Source organism: Coenobita brevimanus, chromosome 116 (genome assembly GCF_032717465.1).
Source record: "Coenobita brevimanus isolate Jiangsu-jjx chromosome 116, ASM3271746v2, whole genome shotgun sequence".
In the NCBI taxonomy this organism is placed as follows: domain Eukaryota; kingdom Metazoa; phylum Arthropoda; class Malacostraca; order Decapoda; family Coenobitidae; genus Coenobita; species Coenobita brevimanus.
In genome coordinates, this window is record NC_137069.1 from 42,992,601 (window position 1) to 43,012,457 (window position 19,857).

The 19,857-nt window shown below is 42.1% G+C and overlaps 1 protein-coding gene across 1 annotated transcript; it reads left to right on the forward strand.

The window, feature by feature from the left end:
• The first annotated feature begins 339 nt into the window (after nucleotides 1-339).
• On the forward strand, nucleotides 340-19,502 carry LOC145418727 (uncharacterized). Its single transcript, XM_080287062.1, has 3 exons — nucleotides 340-409; nucleotides 10,301-10,453; nucleotides 19,300-19,502. The coding sequence occupies exons 1-3, from the start codon at nucleotides 340-342 to the stop codon at nucleotides 19,500-19,502; spliced, it is 426 nt and encodes a 141-aa protein (XP_080143188.1).
• The last annotated feature ends 355 nt before the right edge of the window (nucleotides 19,503-19,857 follow it).

A 19,857-nucleotide genomic window follows, 5' to 3' on the forward strand; every position in this document is an offset into this window, starting at 1 on the left:
ACTTGTTAATTACACAATATTGTCCTCTTCTGTATGTTGTATAAATCCCTCCACTATCACCACACTGCATAAATAACGTACAGAGGAACATTAATAACCAGCCGTATCCAAAAATAAATTACCAAGGAAGAGGTGTTAGGGAAGCTTCTTAATTGATGAGAAGCCCGGCCAGTGTCTTGTACTACGTCTTCTTAGCAAAGTATGAAGGGCTACGTATTTCCTCCGTCTCTCTCTCTCTCTCTCTCTCCTATTTTTTTTTTTTTTTTTACACCCGCTCACTCTGTTTTGAGAAGAGGACATTACATTTCTTTTTTCTTCGTCTTCTTCTGACAGGCTGTGATGGCTGATAAGTGGCTATGGGAGGCCCTTTCTACCCTGCTGGTCACACTGGCACTGCTACTAACGCCGGGTAAGGAAAAAGAAAAAAAAAAGAAAAAACAATTCCTAGGTTTCCGCGACTCTCTCTCTCTCTCTCTCTCTCTCTCTCTCTCATTCACTGAGCTATCAAAGTTTAGGTATCGGTATTTTTGTTCGGTCTTACTCCTTAACATTTTTACTTAGCCGATTTAACCCCCCATCAGCCCAAGGACGCGTTTTTATTTTATTGCTCCTACTAAACGTCTCTCTCTCTCTCTCTCCGCTATACTCTTTTCATCATAACTTGGCCCAGATTTTCGTCCTATTGCAGCTTATATCACGATCACTGGCTTCAAAAGGACATTGATACCCCTCTGCATCCTTTCTCTGGAACTTCGTGACTAGCATCATATTCTGATGTTCGTATTTTACGTAGCGTTCAGGATGGAGGAATGGCAGTTTTAGGCCAGGTTAAAGTAAAGGCAGTATAGGAGTGTAGCGATGATAAGGGTTATCTCAGAATTTTTATCCACACACACACACACACACACACACACACACACACACACACACACAAACTGTGTATAAACACAGATAGACACAGACACACACACATACAGTGTATAACCACACATACACTTATACACACTCATACACACACACACACACACACACACACACACACACACACACACACACACACACACACACACACACAGCAAAAAATGGGATGCAGGCTAGCCACATCTAACAGGTACAATTAGTCCATAAATATCCTCCATCAATTTTTTTTTTTTTACACTTTCGCTCACTCTGTTTTGAGAAGAGGACATTACATTTCTTTTTTCTTCGTCTTCTTCTGTCAGGCTGTGATGGCTGATAGGTGGCTATGGGCGGCCCTTTCTACCCTGCTGGTCACACTGGCACTACTACTAACCCCGGGTAAGGGTAACAGAAAAAAAATCTAGGTCTCTCTCTCTCTCTCTCTCTCTCTCTCTCTGTCTGTCTGTCTGCCTGTCTCTCTCAGCTGAATAAAATCGTCTGGCGTTAGGATGAGAGAACTAAGACGCGTATTCTCGTCGGGTAAGGGGGCTTCCTAACACCTTTTCCTTAGCGATTTATTCTGGCATATGGCTTTTATACGGTATTTGTGCAGCCTATAGCGATATTGCAGATGGTTTATATAACATAGAGGATGACAGTAAGGTGTTATAAACAAAACAAATCGCTTAGGAAAATGTGTTAAGGCCTTTCCTTACGCAGAGGAGGTGAGTAATGTGTAATAAGTCAAATAAATCTCTTCGGGAAAGGTGCAAGGGAGTTTCCTTACACAGAAGAGGAGAGTAAGATGTAATAAGCAAAATTATCGCTTGGGAAAAGATATCAGGGAGCTTCCTTACAGAAGAGGACAGTAAGGTGTAATAAACAAACCAAATCGTTCAGGAAAAGGTGTTAGGGAATACGGGCCTAAGTATTATCCTGGTATTCATCAGCATCTTAGGAATTATTCATGCCAGGAAATGAAGGAGATTAATCCGAGTTTGAATAACTGATGTCTGGTGAATAAAGAATGGCAGTGTGTGTGTGTGTGTGTGTGTGTGTTGAGCCAGCCCACTGGAATGATGTTTCTTTCATCATCATCGTCATCACTACCACTACTACCATCATCACCATCATCATCATCATCATCATCACTACCACTATCAACATCATCATCGTCATCACTACCACTACCACTAACATCATCACTATCATCATCATCATCATCACCTTATACTGTATCTCTTTAATATCGACATAGACTGCATGAATAACATACAGGAATGTAGTAACGGAGCAGAATCATAAATAAATCGGTAAGGAAGCAGTGTTAGTCAACTCCTATCCACACGAGAATACCGTCCTTGGTTTCCCCATCCTTTCTTCATCATTTACTACTCTTCATTATTCATCAACCCTTTTTACAGCTGACTTTCTTGTTTACATTACTAATTTATTATCATCACATTTCTCAACTTTTTTTTACAACCCACTGAATTTTCTACATTAATACGTGCAGTGTCTTCCCAACTCCTTTTTACAGCCAACTTAATTTTTTTTACATCAATACATTTTCTACCTGACTGTCGTTCATCTGGTAATCCCCAAACTCAGGTGTATTGGCTATTTATTTTCATGTTATGTCTAATAATAATTCTTTGCCACATTAGTTAGGTTTGTCTCTATAAATATTTCTTTGTATTATTATATCATTTAGCATGATTTTTTCTTTCGATCATGAGTCCTTCTGCTTTATTTTTTTTTCTTTAACCATATTTGAAAAATGTTCCTAGTTATAGACAAGGGTGCTCTCTCTCTCTCTCTCTCTCTCTCTCTCTCTCTCTCTCTCTCTCTCTTTCGTAACAGATTATTAAGTAATTGGTGGTGAGTTAAGAGTCTGTCTATCTATCTATCTATTGCCAGACGCCTCAATCCCGTTCGGGGTGGCCACAAAGAAATCGCCTCCACGTCGCTCTGTCCCCCTCCATTTCACTGCCCCGCTCCCAACTCACACCCCCCTCTCTCATATACCTCTCCACCCCATCCCTCCATCTCATCCTCGGCCTCCCCCTCCCTCTTCCCCTCTCCACCTCACTCACATACACTCTCTTCGTCAGTCTTTCACCCTCCATCCTCCCCACATGGCCAAACCACCTCAGTGTATTCCTCATAACGCTTCCTATCACATCCAAATCCACACCACAACGCTCCTTTATACCCTCATTTGTCAGTCTGCCTCTCCATGTGACTCCACAGGCTCCTCTTAAATAACTCATTTCCACTGCTCTCACTCTTGACTTGTGTCCTTCCAGCAACGTCCAAGCTTCACTACCAAACGTTAGAGTTGGTATCACAATACTGTCATGTAGTAACTTTTTCACTTCCATGCTCACTTCCCTGCTTCTTATCACTGCTTTCAAGGAATCAGCAACCTTTCTTCCCTGCTGTACCCTTTCAAGCACTTCACCCTCCAAACCTCCGTCCTTACTCATCACACTACCCAAATACTTAAACGTACTCACATTTTCCAATTCCTCACTATCCAACCTCGCTGTACATTCACTGACTTCACCTCTCTCAAAGACCATCATTTTTACTCTTCCCTACATTCACCTTTAGATTCCGTTTCTTACACACTCTCCCAAACTCATCCACCAAGCCTTGCAGCTCTCCTTCGTCTTCACTTAACAACACAGTATCATCTGCAAACAACAGTACAAGGAGTTTCCAAACACTACCCTCTCTCACCAGGGCCACCCCAACATCCACTACCCTACCTTGTACCTCTTTTATTACCCCATTCATGTACAGATTGAACAACCATGGAGACATGACATCCCTGTTTCAACCCAACCTTCAAAGAGAAAAATTCACTTAGTTCACCATCCACACGCACTGCAGCCTTAGCACCATCATACATACTCTTCACAGCATTCAACAACTTCCCATCTACTCCATATATTCTTAATACTTTCCACAATCCTTGTCTATCCACCCTGTCATGCTTTCTCCAGATCCATGAAAGCCGCATACAACTTCCTTCCCTTCTCTAGAAACTTTTCCACTAAAGATCTAAGAATGAATATCTGATCTGCACAACCTCTTCCCTTCCTAAAGCCTCCATGTTCTTCTCCAACTAATTAAGAGTCCTTCTGCTTTATTTTTTTTTCTTTAACCGTAGTCGAAAAATGTTCCCAGTTATAGTGAAGGTTGCACACACACACTCTCTCTCTCTATCTCTCTCTTGTTACGGATTATTAAGTACTAGGTGGTGTTAAGCAATCTATTTTCTTGATTTTATTCTTATTTACTGCAGCGTTAAAGGCTTAACAGTACAATTGGTTTCTTTGCACTACAATGGCATTAATTAAAATCTCTCTCTCTCTCTCTCTCTCTCTCTGTATCTCTTCTAAAGCTTTCCTAATTAGAGTATAAAAGTCTTCGTATTATTATTAAAACCAGAGAAAGTTCATAGAATAATTCTCTCTCTCTCTCTCTCTCTCTCTCTCTCTCTCTCAAATGTACGTACTACACACTTTAATTTCAACCCTCCGCTGATGTAAACAGACAATTTTCAGAGCTTGTAATTAGGCCTACTAATATCAAAGCGAGAGGACCAGAAAATGACGCGACCTGAGCTAAAATGACGCCACCTCTCACCTCTCAGTCGTGCGTTCCCGTTTTTCTTAGTTTTATCTGATTTTGCTGCTTTTTTTTTTTTTAGCATTTTCTCTCTTTTTTACGTGATTTGGACACCACCAGACATTTATATTAAACTAGAATATTTTTTGACGGTGCGCAGTGCTTTACGATGTCACCTCTCACCTCTCAATGTCGTATGCTCTCTGTCTTTCTGAGTTTTATGTGAGTTTGTTGTATTTTTTTCTCACTTTTCATGTGTGACCCAAAATGAATGCAACCCATAGAAGTGTGTGTCATTTATACAACTGATAAGAGATTTACTTTATTTTTGCATTGATGTTAACCTGTGCTGATAAAAGTCCTGAAAATTTGGGTTCTGGAGTTCAAATGGTCCGTTTTTTTATGACCTTTCCAAAATGTGTTCCAAATGACCACCTCGACGTCACTGGCACTCCTGAATGCGAAATTGCCAGTTACGCGGACACACTCCTCTGTTGGGCTAGCTCTGATGTTGGTTGTGATTTCTGTTTTCAGGTCTCTGATTCTCTAGGGGTGGTTTTCACAAACATGATTCTTCAGATAACCCCACAGATGGAAATCTGGGGGATTCAGGTCGGGTGAGTGTGGAACCCACTCAGGGTCACACCTCCACTCCTACTGATCAGTCGATCCCCGAATCGTTGCCACAGCCACAGCAACGTTTGGTTTGAAGTGTGTGGGGTGGCCCCATCCTGCTGGAACCATTGATCCCCACGAGTAATGCCCCTACGTCTTCCTAGTGTTATGGTTTGGATTTATTTTGGGTCACCCTGTACTACCAAACGACTGTATTAAACCAGAATATTTTTGACTGCCCAGTGTTTTGACGACGCCACCTCTCACCTTTGTTTATCGTACGTTCCCTTTTTTTCTGAGCGTTGTGTGACTTAGCTTCATTTTTTCTCGTTTTTATGTTTTTTTTTTTTTAATACCACCAGAAGAATTTATTATAACAAGAATATATTATATTTTTTAACAATACACAGTTTTTTAATAATGTCATCTCTCTCCTCTCTATATCGAAGGTTCCCCGTCTTTATGAGTTTATGTGATTTTTCTGCATTTTTTCTCTTTTTTATGTGTTCTGATACCACTAGATGATTATATTATACCAAACGTATTTTGGACGATGTCCAGTGCATTACAATGCCACCTCTAACCTCCCTGTGTCGTACGTTCCCCGTCTTTCCGAGTTTATGTTGAATTCGCCGCATTTTTTTTACTTTTTTCTCTTTTTTTTGTGGTTTTGATATTACCGACGAATTTAATATAACTAGGATATTTCTTGACGATGGCCAGCGCTTTACGATCTTACCTCTCACTTCTGTATGTACAGGGTGGGGCAGAAACACCTGACGGATTTTAAAATGTTGTTGCTTTGGTTACAGGTTTGGTTCGCTGGTGGCGTGTTGACAGTCTCACAGTTCATTACTTGGAGTTTAGTCAGCATGGATCGTTGGCCTGTACAGGAGCGTGTTGTTGCAGTAGAAAAATTCATCAAAACAAACTCTGTAACAACTATACAGCTGGCTTTCGGAGACATTTTAACACACGAATCTCACCTTCTCGGAACACTGTGTTATTGTGGGTAAGGAAATGGCGTGACCGTGGTTCTATGCGAGACTCAAATCCTCCTGGCCGCCGTCGATCAGTCCGTACACATGAGAACGTGATCCGTGTCCTAGACGCCATCCACAGACGCCCAGCTAGATCAGCTCGATGCCATTCCCTGGCACTTGGGATTAGTCCTCGGAGCCTACGCCAGATCCTGCATTGTGATTTAAAACTAATATATCAGCTTAAACGCCATACATTTCTGAATCTTTCTGTACCTATAATATAATTGTTTAACTAACACACTGGTTTAATAATAAAAATAAAAAAATCAGGTGTTTCGGCCCCACCCTGTAGTACGTTTCCCGCTGCTCTGATCTGATCCGAATTTGTTGCATTTTTATTTCTTTTCGCTTCTGAATGTGAATAAAAATCGCGTTGAGATAGAGTACTGAACGATGCCACTTCTCTCCTATTTGCAGTGTGTTTCCCGCCGCTCTGACTTTATTTGAATTTGCTGTTTGTTTTTGCCTTGTGTGTGTGTGTGTGTGTGTGTGTGTGTGTGTGTGTGAAACATTCCCAGTCACGAATTTGGATACAACCCTAGGCAGTCGTAGCCTTGCCTCTCCCACCTGTCACCAGTTCCTCTGCACAACGACCGTGCCAAATCCATTTTCCCTACAGCTCAAAGGACATTAACCCGCCCCGTCCCGGCCACTTTTCGACCACTGGTACCCCCCAATCCCGGGCAATTTTCGACCTTTTTTTTTTTTTGCTAAAACTTTCGCTTTTGGTGAGAAACATCGAAAATTCATAGAGAAATCGCTCACCTGAGGTTTAAAATACTCATTACAGGTAAGAGAGCCTCCTTACTTTACTGGGTTTTCTATCAGGCTGGCGCCAAAGAAAACGAGTTCTATGGGAGGATAACTATTTCACACCACTCATAAACGGTATTTATTTATTTACTGTTACGAATTTATATGTAGTACAAAAGTATATTGGTTTTCAAGCAGTAATATAGGCATTATAAGCATTGTTTCACTCACTAATACCTGACCTTTTTTTGCCACATTACCTGATCATCATTTCTAACTGTTTCTTCCTCTAATGCTATGTAAAGTTTGTCCTCCACATTGTCATTGATTGGGGAATCACTCTGGCCCTGAATTTCGTACTGTGGCATGACATGGCTATACTGGCCAGGTCACTGATAACAGGTGAATTGCTGAGAAAAGGGCATGCAGGGGGGGGGAGGAGGTCATGCTGGGTAAGGCATTGTCTCTGCCTGGCATCTTGTTGAGGCAGGTGTCCCGTGTATACGTACCAAAAATGACTCGCGAAAATTGAAAATTGTGGAAATTATGAACCTTGCAATTGCAGGACGTTGAAGTACGTCCTCGGGATTAGCTGTGACAAAACGTGAGGACGTGGAAGTACGTCCTCGGGACGGGGCGGGTTAAGGACAAGGCGAGGATAATGAACGTGACATTACATCGTCCTTCGACCATATAAACACTTGTATTGACTCCTCTGACCCTAATGATATCTGAACCAAGTCTCCCTTATCCTAGCCAGCAGAGGAATGTGAGAAGCAGAGGAGGTGAAATATTAGGCGAACATTTGTATCTATGGGCAAGGAAATATACCAAGCCTCTCTTTTTTGTCTGCATTTGTAACTTGGATGTGAGCTCCTCTCTCTCTCTCTCTCTCTCTCTCTCTCTAAGCCTCTTGATATCTCATTTCCTTTTCCCCAAATTAACAGAAAAAAGACTCGCTATTTTTTTTTCTCGCTTTTTCTCTCTCGACACACACAACATCGTGTCACATAATCAAGCAGCCAAATGTACTCAATGACTTAATTATTTGCCTTCCAATCAGTTGCAAAGAACTGAAGCTGATGATGGTCATTTGCAACTCTCAACTAAGCTTCATTTCGCCCCAGCGCACGCACACCGAGCACAAGCTAGCACACACACATACACACTGAGTCACCCCCCCCCACACACACACACGCTGCCGTACAAAGCTCCTTTAAAACTCCTCTGCACAGTTACTTCGAAAATTGTCTTTTAGTAGCACAGGAAAAATATGAACGTCATCATCATCATCATTATCATCATAATCATCATCATCATCATTATCATTGTCATCATTATCATCAGGCTGAGTCAGTCTAATGCAGAACAAAGGCCTCTCCCACTTATTTATTTATGTATTTATTTCTTCACTGTCCGCCTGTTCCATCCAGTCCCAGCGAATTACCGAATTATATATAGGTTTCATTAGTTCTTTCTTTCCTACAAGGCTATTACCATCTGACAACAGCAAAAATTAGTAACCAAGGAGACGCTCCGCCATTTTTATGTGGGTAAATTATTCTAAACAAATTGGAATATTCTTAACTCTGAGTATAATCCCAAAATCCATGCAGTAGTAGTAGCTGTAATCCCAGGCTTATCTGAACATGAACTCGGTGGGCTGCAGGCTCAAGTTCCCCTCCTCTTGCAGTCCACCAGCCTCCATTCAGTGGGCAAGGAGAGCGGGTGTTGAGGGATGTTTTGATAACCAAGCAGCAGAGCCAACAATACTCATTTTACTCTAACTTGACCTAAAATTGCCATTTCTCCATCTTGAATTCCAACTTGTAGCACCATATTAACACTAGATTATGGTGCTAGTCACGAAGATGTGTTGTGGATAGGATGTAAAGTCGTAGTATTGTCTTTTCCAGTTACTGACCTTAGCGAAATAAGCTACGGATAGGACGAAAATCTGGGCCAAGTTAATGTGAAAGAACTATAGTCATATGGGTGCCACCGCAAGAAGGCTCCCACTCCAGCACCAGACACGCCATGCAGTAAATCAAGGTGTTTATTATTTTGTACTTTTAAATTCTTCTGTTCTAACTTGTTCTAACCTTCGCTTTTAATCCCCAAATTCTAAGGAGAATAAACCCGTGCAACCTGGGTGTGTGTTGCAGAGCTTGCGTGTGTTGCAGAAGGCGGAATCTCCCTTTCTCTGCCATGTGCTTAATTCCTCCCTTTGTCCTTTGCAACGAGGTAAAGGGCCAGCCTTTCTCGACCAGCAGTTTACATTACACTGAGCCTTGTGATTATCTGGGCAAGGGGTGAGGCTGCTGTTTAGACGAAGGCAGTTTTTATATTGTGTGAGATGGGGGTGGCGGATAGGGAGGGGGATGTGAAAGTGGAGGGGTGGGGGTGGGGGATTGGGGTGGGGGTGAGGGTGTGAGTGTGTGGGGGATTCGGGGTGGGGGTTAGGGTAGGGGTGTGAGTAAGTGGGGGATTCGGGGTGGGGATGGGGGTGTAAGCGTGTGGGGGAGTGGAGAATTATGTGTGTGTGTCTGGGTGGGAATAGTGTGTGTGTGTGTGTGTGTGTGTGTGTGTGTGACGTGCGGCAGTGTGAGATGAAGCAACAGTTCATAATCATCATCATCATCACAACCACCACCACTACCACATTTTACCTGATATCCTACCCAATTTTCCCACCCAATTTTTTTACCACATTTTCCTCCCCCTCACGCCTCAGCGTGGTGTGTTTCCTTTGCAGCTACTTTCCTCGAATCATCATCATCATCACTTTTCCTGATTTACCTGCCTCATTTTCCTTCCCCTCCAGGCTTTAGCTTGGAGAGTTTCTTCTGCAGCTACTCTCCTCTTACCATCATCATCACCATCACCACATTTTTCCTGATGTCCTACCGAATTTTCTTAGCATATTTTCCTGATTTCCTACCCAGTTTTCTTACCATATTTTCCTGATGTCCTACCCAATTTTCTTACCACATTTTCCTGATTTCCTACCCAATTTTCTAACCATATTTTCCAGATATCCTACCCAAATTTCTTACCTGCTTTTCCAGATTTTCCTCCCCCTCCAGGCCTCAGCGTGGAGTGTTTCTTCTGCAGCAGCTTGGCCCAAATAATCATCGTCATCAAATTTTCCCTAATTTCCTTCTCAGTTTTCTTACCCAATTTTCCTACCTGATGTTCCTCATATTCCTTCCCCTCCAGGCCTCAGCATGGAGTGTCCTCTGCAGCTACTCTCCACAAATCGCCGTCATCATCTAATTTTTCCTGATTTCCTTCTCAGTTTTCCTACCCAATTTTCCTACTATATTTTCCTCCTTTTCCTGCCCGTCCAGGCCTCAGCGTGGAGTGTTTCCTCTGCAGCTACTCTCCTCGAAGCAACAGCTCGAGGATAGACGGCTGCATGGACGCCAACTTCACTGAGGAGCAGATCGAGTCCGGATCCTGCGACTTGGGCTGTGAATCGGTGACCGTCTACGATATTAATGGTGAGAGTGGAAGCTAGCTCTAATTTCTCTCACACTGGATTACCTCTCTCTCTCTCTCTCTCTCTCTCTCTCTCAGTACCACAAGATGCATCATATCCATTCACTACCCCCATTCTGTTTACATGTCCCCCCAAAGAAACTTCCTCACACTTTTTCTTTCTCATTTTTTCTCTCATTCTTTTTTTTTTTTAATTCTGAGTTATGAGTTTAATTGTGGCACTCGTTTCAGGTTTATAGGTCATTGGAAAACTTTAAAAATGCGAGAAAGAGCAGTTGGCTTAAATTTTCTTATGTTATATGCCGCTCGAAAAATAGTGAAGTGGTCTAGATTTTATTATTGTATTTTTTGTTTGTTTTAGGGCAAGGGTTAGTTATTGAAGACTATGTGGTAAAGTAATAATAATAATAATAATAATAATAATAATAATAATAATAATAATAATGATAATAATAACAATAACAATAATAATAAGAATGATAATAAAAATAAAAATAATAATAATGGTAATACTGCTACTGTTAATACTGCTGCTGCTACTACTACCACTACTACATCTGCTGCTGCTACTACTACTACTGCTACTGCTGCTGCTACTACTACTACTACTACTACTACTACTACTACTACTACTGCTACTATTACTACTACTACTACTACTACTACTACCTTTCATAATAATCATTAATAATAGTAATAATAATGATAATAATAATAATAATAATAATAATAATAATAATAATAATAATAATAATGATGATGATGATGGTGATGGTGATGGTGATGGTGATAATGAAGAAAAAGAAGAATGAGAAGCATAATAGCCCAATAAAAAGATTTAATAAATCACAAACGAGTAAAGGTAAAAAATTCACCTTTATTATACCTCTTAAATAAAGGACCGGTATTTAAACTTACCAATTTCGTCTCTTACTACAGTTATTAGAGTTTTTAGCGCACTCAACTTGAATACATTTATTTTTTCGTTTTTCATTTTTGTTAAGGAGAGAGGATAAATTTTGGCGTGGTAAGAGGGAATGGAGAGGATTATATTAAGGAGCACATGGAGAGACAAAGGTGTCACATGGAGAGATAAAGGTGTCATATGGAGAGATAAAGGTGTCACATGGAGAGATAAAGGTGTCACATGGCGAGCTAATGGTGTTACATGGAGAGTTGATGGTCTCACATGGAGACACAAAGGTATTACATGGAGAGATAAAGGTGTCACATGGAGAGACAAAAGTGTCATATGGAGAGATGATGGTCTCACATGGAGAGATAAAGGTGTCACATGGAGAGACAAAGGTGTCACATATAAAGATAAAAAGGGAGCTTCCTGGATAAGGGAATAGAGGAAAGTAGAGGATATAATCAGTACAGTCCAAAAGCATAAATGGATGTGGGCAGGTCACGCCCTTTGTAAAAGAGATAACAGATGAACAACCAGGTAACTGAGTGGCAGCCCAGAGATGGAGTGAGAGGAAGAGGCAGACTGAGAACGAGATGAAGAGATGAAGTGAGAGGAAGAGGCAGACAGGGAACAAGATGGAGAGATGGAGTGAGAGGAAGAGGCAGACAGGGAACAAGATGGAGAGATGGAGTGAGAGGAAGAGGCAGATTGAGAACAAGATGGAGAGATGGAGTGAGAGGAAGAGGCAGACAGGGAACGAGATGGAGAGATGGAGTGAGAGGAAGAGGCAGACAGAGAACAAGATGGAGAGATGGGGTGAGAGGAAGAGGCAGACAGGGAACGAGATGGAGAGATGAAGTGAGAGGAAGAGGCAGACAGAGAACAAGATGGAGAGATGAAGTGAGAGGAAGAGGCAGACAGAGAACAAGATGCGGAGATTTTCTGGGATTGGACGGAACAGGCTGACAGTAAATAGGTCTGAGTGGAGAAAAATGAGAGGCTTTCTTCCTGTTTAGAATGATGGTGATGATGATGATGATAATAATAATGATATCGAAGCCGAAACCAATAATGATGACGGTGATGATGGTGGTAATAGTAATGATGATGATGATAATGGTGGTGGTGATGGTGATGGTGATGATGATGATGATGATGATGATTGTGATGATGACGACGATGATGTTGATGACGATGACGATAGTGATGGTGGTGATGTTGATGGTGATGATGATAATGACGATGATGATGATGATGGTGGTAATGGTAATGATGGTGATGATGATGATGATGATGATGATGATGATGATGATGATTATGATGATGATGATGAAGATGATGATGATGGTGATGGTGAAGTTGGTCAGTATGGAAGGGAAATACGCATAAATATAACATCCGTAAGTAGTTCTATATGTAAGTACTGATAATGAAGCACAGCCTGGAGTGGATATGTTAATAAGCTTAAGTAGACTGGAAATTATTGTTGGTTGGTCTCAAAGTGGGTTAGTGTATTAGGGTAAGTAGGCCCTCTGGTAAGTAGACAGACATGCCTTGGAGTAACCCAGTGAGTATATTGGTATAAGTAGGCCACTGTGTAAGTAAATTAGTGTGTGGCGGTAAGTAAGCCTGGGTGTATGTTAGCATATCACAATGTAAGTAAGTAGGTTAGGTTATCAGTGTGGGTAGTTTAGTATATCAGAGTAAGTAGATTAGTATATCACTGTAAGTAGGTAAGTATATCCGTACGTAGGTTTCTATATAAGAGTAAGTAAGTTTGCTAGTATATCAGAGTAAGTAAGTAGGTTCAGAGTAAGTATACCTCCAAGTAAGTAAACAATTAAGTGTGGGCGTAAGTAGGTTAGTATATCAGAGTAAGTGCGTTAGTATATCAGCGTAAGTAGGCAGTGTTTAGCGTGGGTTGTATCACGTTGAGCATATTAGGGTAATGGGTTGGAGTCCGCTGGGAAGGCTAGACATACATACATACATACATACATACATACATACATGTGCACCGTGGACTGTTAATACTGGATACAAGGGGGATACAAATATGATACATAGATGATACATGTGTGATACAGGACATACACATACATACATACATACATACATACATACATGTGCACCGTGGACTGTTAATACTGGATACAAGGGGGATACAAATATGATACATAGATGATATATGTGTGATACAGGACATACACATACATACATACACACACACATACATGTGCACCGTGGACTGTTAATACTGGATACAAGGGGGATACAAATATGATACATAGATGATACATGTGTGATACAGGACATACACATACATACATACACACGTACATACATATACTTGGCTAGACCTGATGAATACAAGAAATGTGGCGAGGATACATACATGATACATATACAGTATAATACATGTCACACACATGACGTGTGTGTGTGTGTGTGTGTGTGTGTGTGTGTGTAGAAGAATAAACTTTCAAAAGTATTTGGGAAAATTTACGAAAACAATATAAGTTAACTACAACTTCTTCAACAGTGCAGTGTCAACATATTGGAAAGTTTTACCTTGACCTGCCTTGATCTACCTTGTCCTACCTTGACCGTCCTTGACCTTTGACTTCAAAAATTAACGTGACTTATGGTCATGTTAACACCAGGACGTGTTAACATGACCAGGAAGTTTTATGCAAAATGCAGTGAATTTTTGAGTTTCAGGGAGTTTTATCATGAATTGAGAGAGAGAGAGAGAGAGAGAGAGAGAGAGAGAGAGAGAGAGTAAAGAGTAGACCGAGGATGAGATGGAGTGGAGAGGTATATGAGAGAGGGGATGTGTGAGTTGGGGGGAGGGCAGCATAATGGCAGAGGAGAGGGCGGCATGGAGGCGATTTGTCTGTGGCCACCCTTTACGGGAATAAGGCGTCAGGCTATAGATAAAATAGATAGATAATACAAATCCGACGAATTTCTAAAGAACATTTTTATAAGTAGCTGTAAAGTAACCTTCTATAAAGTAATTATAATAAAAAGAGATAAAGAAAAGATAAAGAGATAAATTAAATATATAAATGAACTACTGACAACAAAGTAATAATAACGTTAGTTCAGCAAATAAATTACTGACCAAACCTTCAGTGATTTTCTCCCTTTGATTATTCAGGCAAAGTGTTGTTCATGCAGATTGGCAGCACATTACCTATGCATGCTGAGTCGCTCTCTCTCTCTCTCTCTCTCTCTCTCTCTGGATTAAGTATATTTATCAGTGATATACTTAGTTGTGGTAGTCAACAGATTAGTATACGTGTTTGACTCTCTCTCTCTCTCTCTCTCTCTCTGGATTAAGTATATTTATCAGTGATATACTTAGTTGTGGTAGTCAACAGATTAGTATACGTGTTTGACTCTCTCTCTCTCTCTCTCTCTCTCTCTGGATTAAGTATATTTATCAGTGATATACTTAGTTGTGGTAGTCAACAGATTAGTAGCAGTTCACGACACACTTTCCACTAGGTGGCTCAGTACCCCTGTAATACCCCCTGGGGGTAGGGGGAGTTTCAAGAATACTCCCCCAGTATCCCTGCTTGTCGTATGAGGCGACTAAAAGGGTTGGTGGTGGGTTAGTGCCCCACCCCGTAAAAAGAACTAACTAAAAAAGCGAACAAAGCGCCTCGGACCCGGATGGACCATACGTTGACGACTAAGGAACGGACGAAGGACATTCTTAGGGTGGGAACGTGGAATGTGAGAGGAGTGAATGATGAAGTGAAAGAGAGAGAGATTGTTCAGGTGCTTGAGGATGCAAAAGTGGATATATGTGGATTGACAAACTAAATGGGAAGGTGAAAGGGTGAGAGAATGGGAATATGGTTTAGGTATATGTGCGGGAGTCAATGAAAACGAGAGGGCAAGAGAGGGAGTATGTCTGATGATAAGCAAGAAGTGGAAGGAGAATATAAGAGAGTATGGAACAGTGGGTGCAAGGATTGAATGGGTGAGGATGAAAGTAGGTATACAAGCGTGGGCGATTGTATGTGTGTATGCCGCGACAGAGGATCGAGTGGGAAGAGTGAAAGATGAGTTTTGGGCGAGTGTAGAAGCGTGTATGGACAAGTTTGAGAGGAGCGAGAGAGTGCTGTTGATTGGAGACATGAATGGCAAAGTTGGGAATGTACGAGTGGATGGAGTGGTTGGTCGGTGGGGTATGCCAGCTGACGTAGATGGGAATGGAAGTGCTTTGGTGGACATCTGTGCTTGTAAGGGGTAGGCAATAGCCAACACCTACTTTCGGCATAAGATGATCCACCGGTATACATGGAGAGTAATGAGGAGGATGGATGGTGAACTTGTTGAACGAAAGGCAATGATAGACTACGTGTGTGTGGATGAGCGAATGAGAAGACAAATGTTGGATGCAAGAGTGTGGAGAGGGTGGGGGAATGGAGTCCCGGACCATCACTTAGTGATGGCCAAGGTAGAGCTGCAAAGAAAGTGGTTGAGGAGACGAAGGGGAAGACAGGAGGAAGCAACTCCTGTGAGAAGAGTGGAGAAATTGCAAGATAGTGAGAAAATGACAGAGTATAAGAGCATAGTGGAAGAAAGACTGGGAAGGTATGAGCTAGAGCAGATGGAAGGGGTGGAAGACGTATGTAAGATATTCACAGAAGAGATAGGCTCAGAGTGTGAGGCGGTTTGTGGAGTGAGGAGGAGATGCAAGGGTGTGCAAGGGTCAGCATGGTGGAATTATGAGGTGAAACGAGCTGTGGAACAAAAGAAGAAGGCATATAGTGAATGGTTAGCGAGTAGAGGTAGGGGAGAAGATGAGAGTGAGAAGAGAGAGGTATATGTGAGCAGGAGAAGGGAGGTTAAGAGACTGGTGAAGGAGAGTAAAAAGAAAGTGGATAAGGAGTTTGGGAGGACTCTGAGTGTGAAATGGAGGGAGAGTAAGAAATTGTTTTGGAAGGAGGTAAAGAAAGTAAGGCAGTGTGAAAAGGGAAATAGTAGGGGAGTGAAAGATAGGAATAATAGATTGTCGGTGGAGAAGAGAGAGAAACTGAGGAGATGGAAGGAGCACTTTGAGGATTTGTTGAATGTGGAGAGTGAGAGCAGTGCGAGTATAAGTGGTTGGGGAATGGCTGGGAGAAGAAGAGATGAGAGGAGGAAGGAAGAGATCAGTAGGGCGGAAGTAGTGGAAGCGATGAAGAATATTAAGTTGGGAAAGGCCCCAGGAATTGATGGAGTGTGTGGTGAAATGCTTAGGTATGGGGGTGAGATTGTTGTGGAGTGGATATGGAAGTTGTGTAGATTGGCTTGGGATGAGGGAAGGGTTCCAGATGACTGGAAATCAGGTATAACTGTTCCTTTATACAAAGGAAAAGGAGAGAGAGAAGTATGTGGTAACCACAGGGGTATTTGCCTACTTAGTGTGACTGGTAAAATATATGGGAGAATACTCACTGATAGGGTTAGGCATATGACAGAGGAGCTAGTTGGAGAAGAACAAGGGGGATTTAGGAAGGGAAAAGGGTGTGTAGATCAGATATTTGTTCTAAGATGTTTAGTGGAGAAGTATCTAGAGAAGGGAAGGAAAGTGTATGCTGCCTTCATGGATTTGGAGAAAGCTTATGACAGAATAGATAGGCAAGGTATGTGGAAGGTATTAAGAATATATGGAGTGGAGGGGAAATTGTTGAGTGCTGTGAAGAGTATGTACGAGGGAGCTAGGGTTACTTTGCGAGTTGGTGGTGAGCTGAGTGAGTTCTTTGATCTCAGTGTGGGACTGAAACAGGGTTGTGTGATGTCTTCATGGCTGTTTAATATATACATGGATGGGGTTGTAAAGGAGGTGCAGGGTAGGGCAGTGGATGTGGGGGTGGCTCTAATGAATGAGAGTGAGATTGGAAGCTTCCGGTGTTGCTGTTTGCTGATGATACAGTACTGTTGAGTGAAGATGAATGGGAGTTGCAAGGTTTGGTGAATGAATTTGGGACAGTGTGTAGGAGGAGGAATCTGAAAGTTAATGTAAACAAAAGTAAAGTTATGGTGTTTGAGAGGAATGAAGTCACAGAGTGTGCAGTGAGGTTGGATGGTGAGGATATGGAGAATGTGAGTGCATTCAAGTACTTGGGTAGTGTGATGAGTAAGGATGGAACTTTGGGGGATGAAGTGCGTGAAAGGGTACAGCAGGGAAGGAAGGTTGTTGGTACACTGAAAGCAGTGATGAGAAATAGGGAGGTGAGTATGGAAGTTAAGAAGTCATTGCATGATAGTATTGTGATCCCTACCCTGTCGTATGGAAGCGAGGCATGGACCTTGCAAGAGGGGAACAAGTCAAGAGTGAAAGCAGTGGAAATGAGTTACTTGAGAGGAGCATGTGGAGTGAGGTGGAGGGACAGGTTGACAAATGAAGAAGTGAAGGAACGTTGTGGGGTGGATGTGGATGTGGTTGAGATCAGGAGAAATACACTGAGGTGGTTTGGACATGTGAAGAGAATGGAGAATGAAAGACTGACTAAGAGGGTGTATGTAGGTGAGGTGGAGGGAGGGAGAGGGAAAGGTAGACCGAGGATGAGGTGGAGGGATGGAGTTGAGAGGTATATGAGGGAGGGGGGGGTGAGTTAGGGGGAGGGTAGTCAAATGGTGAGTGACAGAGCTACTTGGAGACGTTTTGTCTGTGGCCACCCTTTGCGGGATTAGGGCGTCGGGTTATAGATAGATAGATAGATAGTTTGACTCTCTCTCTCTCTCTCTCTCTCTCTCTTCAGTTTACTGATATGTTAATATGAGACTGTCTGTGAGATTAATGTTGACAGAGTAGCTAGCTCTCTCTCTTCCTATTTGTCTCCATTTTCTCCTCTCTCTCTCTCTCTCTCTCTCTCTCTCTCTCTCTCTCTTTCTTGTAATATTAAGCCCGGACCACCTAAAACGAATAGAATCGTCTGTGTGGTCCGTAGATCGTATTTAACCCGCCCCGTCCCAACCACTTTTTGACCACTGGTACCCCCCAATCCCGACCATTTTTCGACCCTTTTTTATTTTTGCTAAAACTTTCGCTTTTGGTGAGAAACATCGAAAATTCATAGAGAAATCGCTCACCTGAGGTTTAAAATACTCATTACAGGTAGGAGAGCCTCCTTACCTTACTGGGTTTTCTATCAGGCTGGCACCAAAGAAAACGAGTTCTATGGGAGGATAACTATTTCACACCACTCATAAACGGTATTAATTTATTTACTGTTACGAATTTATATGTAGTGCAAGAGTATATTGGTTTTCAAGCAGTAATATAGGCATTATAAGCATTGTTTCACTCACTAATACCTGACCTTTTTTTGCCACATTACCTGATCATCATTTCTAACTGTTTCTTCCTCTAATGCTATGTAAAGTTTGTCCTCCACATTGTCAATGATTGGGGAATCACTCTGGCCCTGAATTTCGTACCGTGGCATGACATGGCTATACTGGCCAGGTCACTGATAACAGGTGAATTGCTGAGACAATGGCATGCAGGGGGGGGGGAGGAGGTCATGCTGGGTAAGGCATTGTCTCTGCTTGGCATCTTGTTGAGGAAGGTGTCCCGTGTATACGTACCAAAAATGACTCGCGAAAATTGAAAATTGTGGAAATTATGAACCTTGCAATTGCAGGACGTTGAAGTACGTCCTCGGGATTGGCTGTGACAAAACGTGGGGACGTGGAAGTACGTCCTCGGGACGGCGCGGGTTAAGTTGTTTTGGCGATTTTTAACACCTTTACCTTACCGATTTATTCCATGCATGGCACTCATAATTCTCTAATTTGCTGCAATCCATATTAAAACGAGGTAAAAAAGCGTGCCAGCAAATATTAAAAGCGCAATATGCAAAGTAAATCGCTAAGGAAGAGGTGCTAGGAAGCCTCCCTAAAATCAAACCCTCTCCTTTCTTCCCCCAGGGGAGATCGAGAGCTTCCACCGAAACTGCGCCACCAACGACACCATCATGACCAACACGTGCGAGACCTACACCACCCGGGTCCTCATCCGCCGGGTTTGCTCCTGTGACTTCTCCTACTGCAACTCAGCCTCTAGTCTACGGTGGACGGGGCTACTAGTGTCGGTGTCTCTAGCAGCGGTCCTCTGTCTGGGGTCTACCTGACTCCCCCTGATGTTAACTTCTCCATTTTTCTTTTCATTATCTCGTTTTTTTTTTTTTTAAGCTGTGACCATCCTTTTTCTTTCCCTCCTTCTCCATGTGTTTTCCTGTTTCTCTTTTCCGTTTTTTTTTTCCCCTTTTTGGTCTTTTTCCTGCCTAGAGGTAGTTCCATCTGGGATCTACACGAGTCACTCCCTAATGTAACTTCCTCACTTATATTTTAGCCTCTCATTTTCTCTAAGCCTTCCCTGTTTCTTTCTCTTTTCTTCACGACTTTTTTCTTTCTTTCTTCCTTCCAGGATCTTTTCGTTTCTATCGGGTAACTCTTTCTCTGTGATCTACCTGAGTCTCACCTATT

Bases quoted from the DNA above. Each gene is read 5' to 3' on its own strand.
- LOC145418727 (XM_080287062.1), top strand. From the start codon at position 340: ATGGCTGATAAGTGGCTATGGGAGGCCCTTTCTACCCTGCTGGTCACA. The intron at 410-10,300 runs GTAAGGAAAAAG...CTGCCCGTCCAG, and splicing joins GGCACTGCTACTAACGCCGG to GCCTCAGCGTGGAGTGTTTC. The intron at 10,454-19,299 runs GTGAGAGTGGAA...TTCTTCCCCCAG, and splicing joins GACCGTCTACGATATTAATG to GGGAGATCGAGAGCTTCCAC.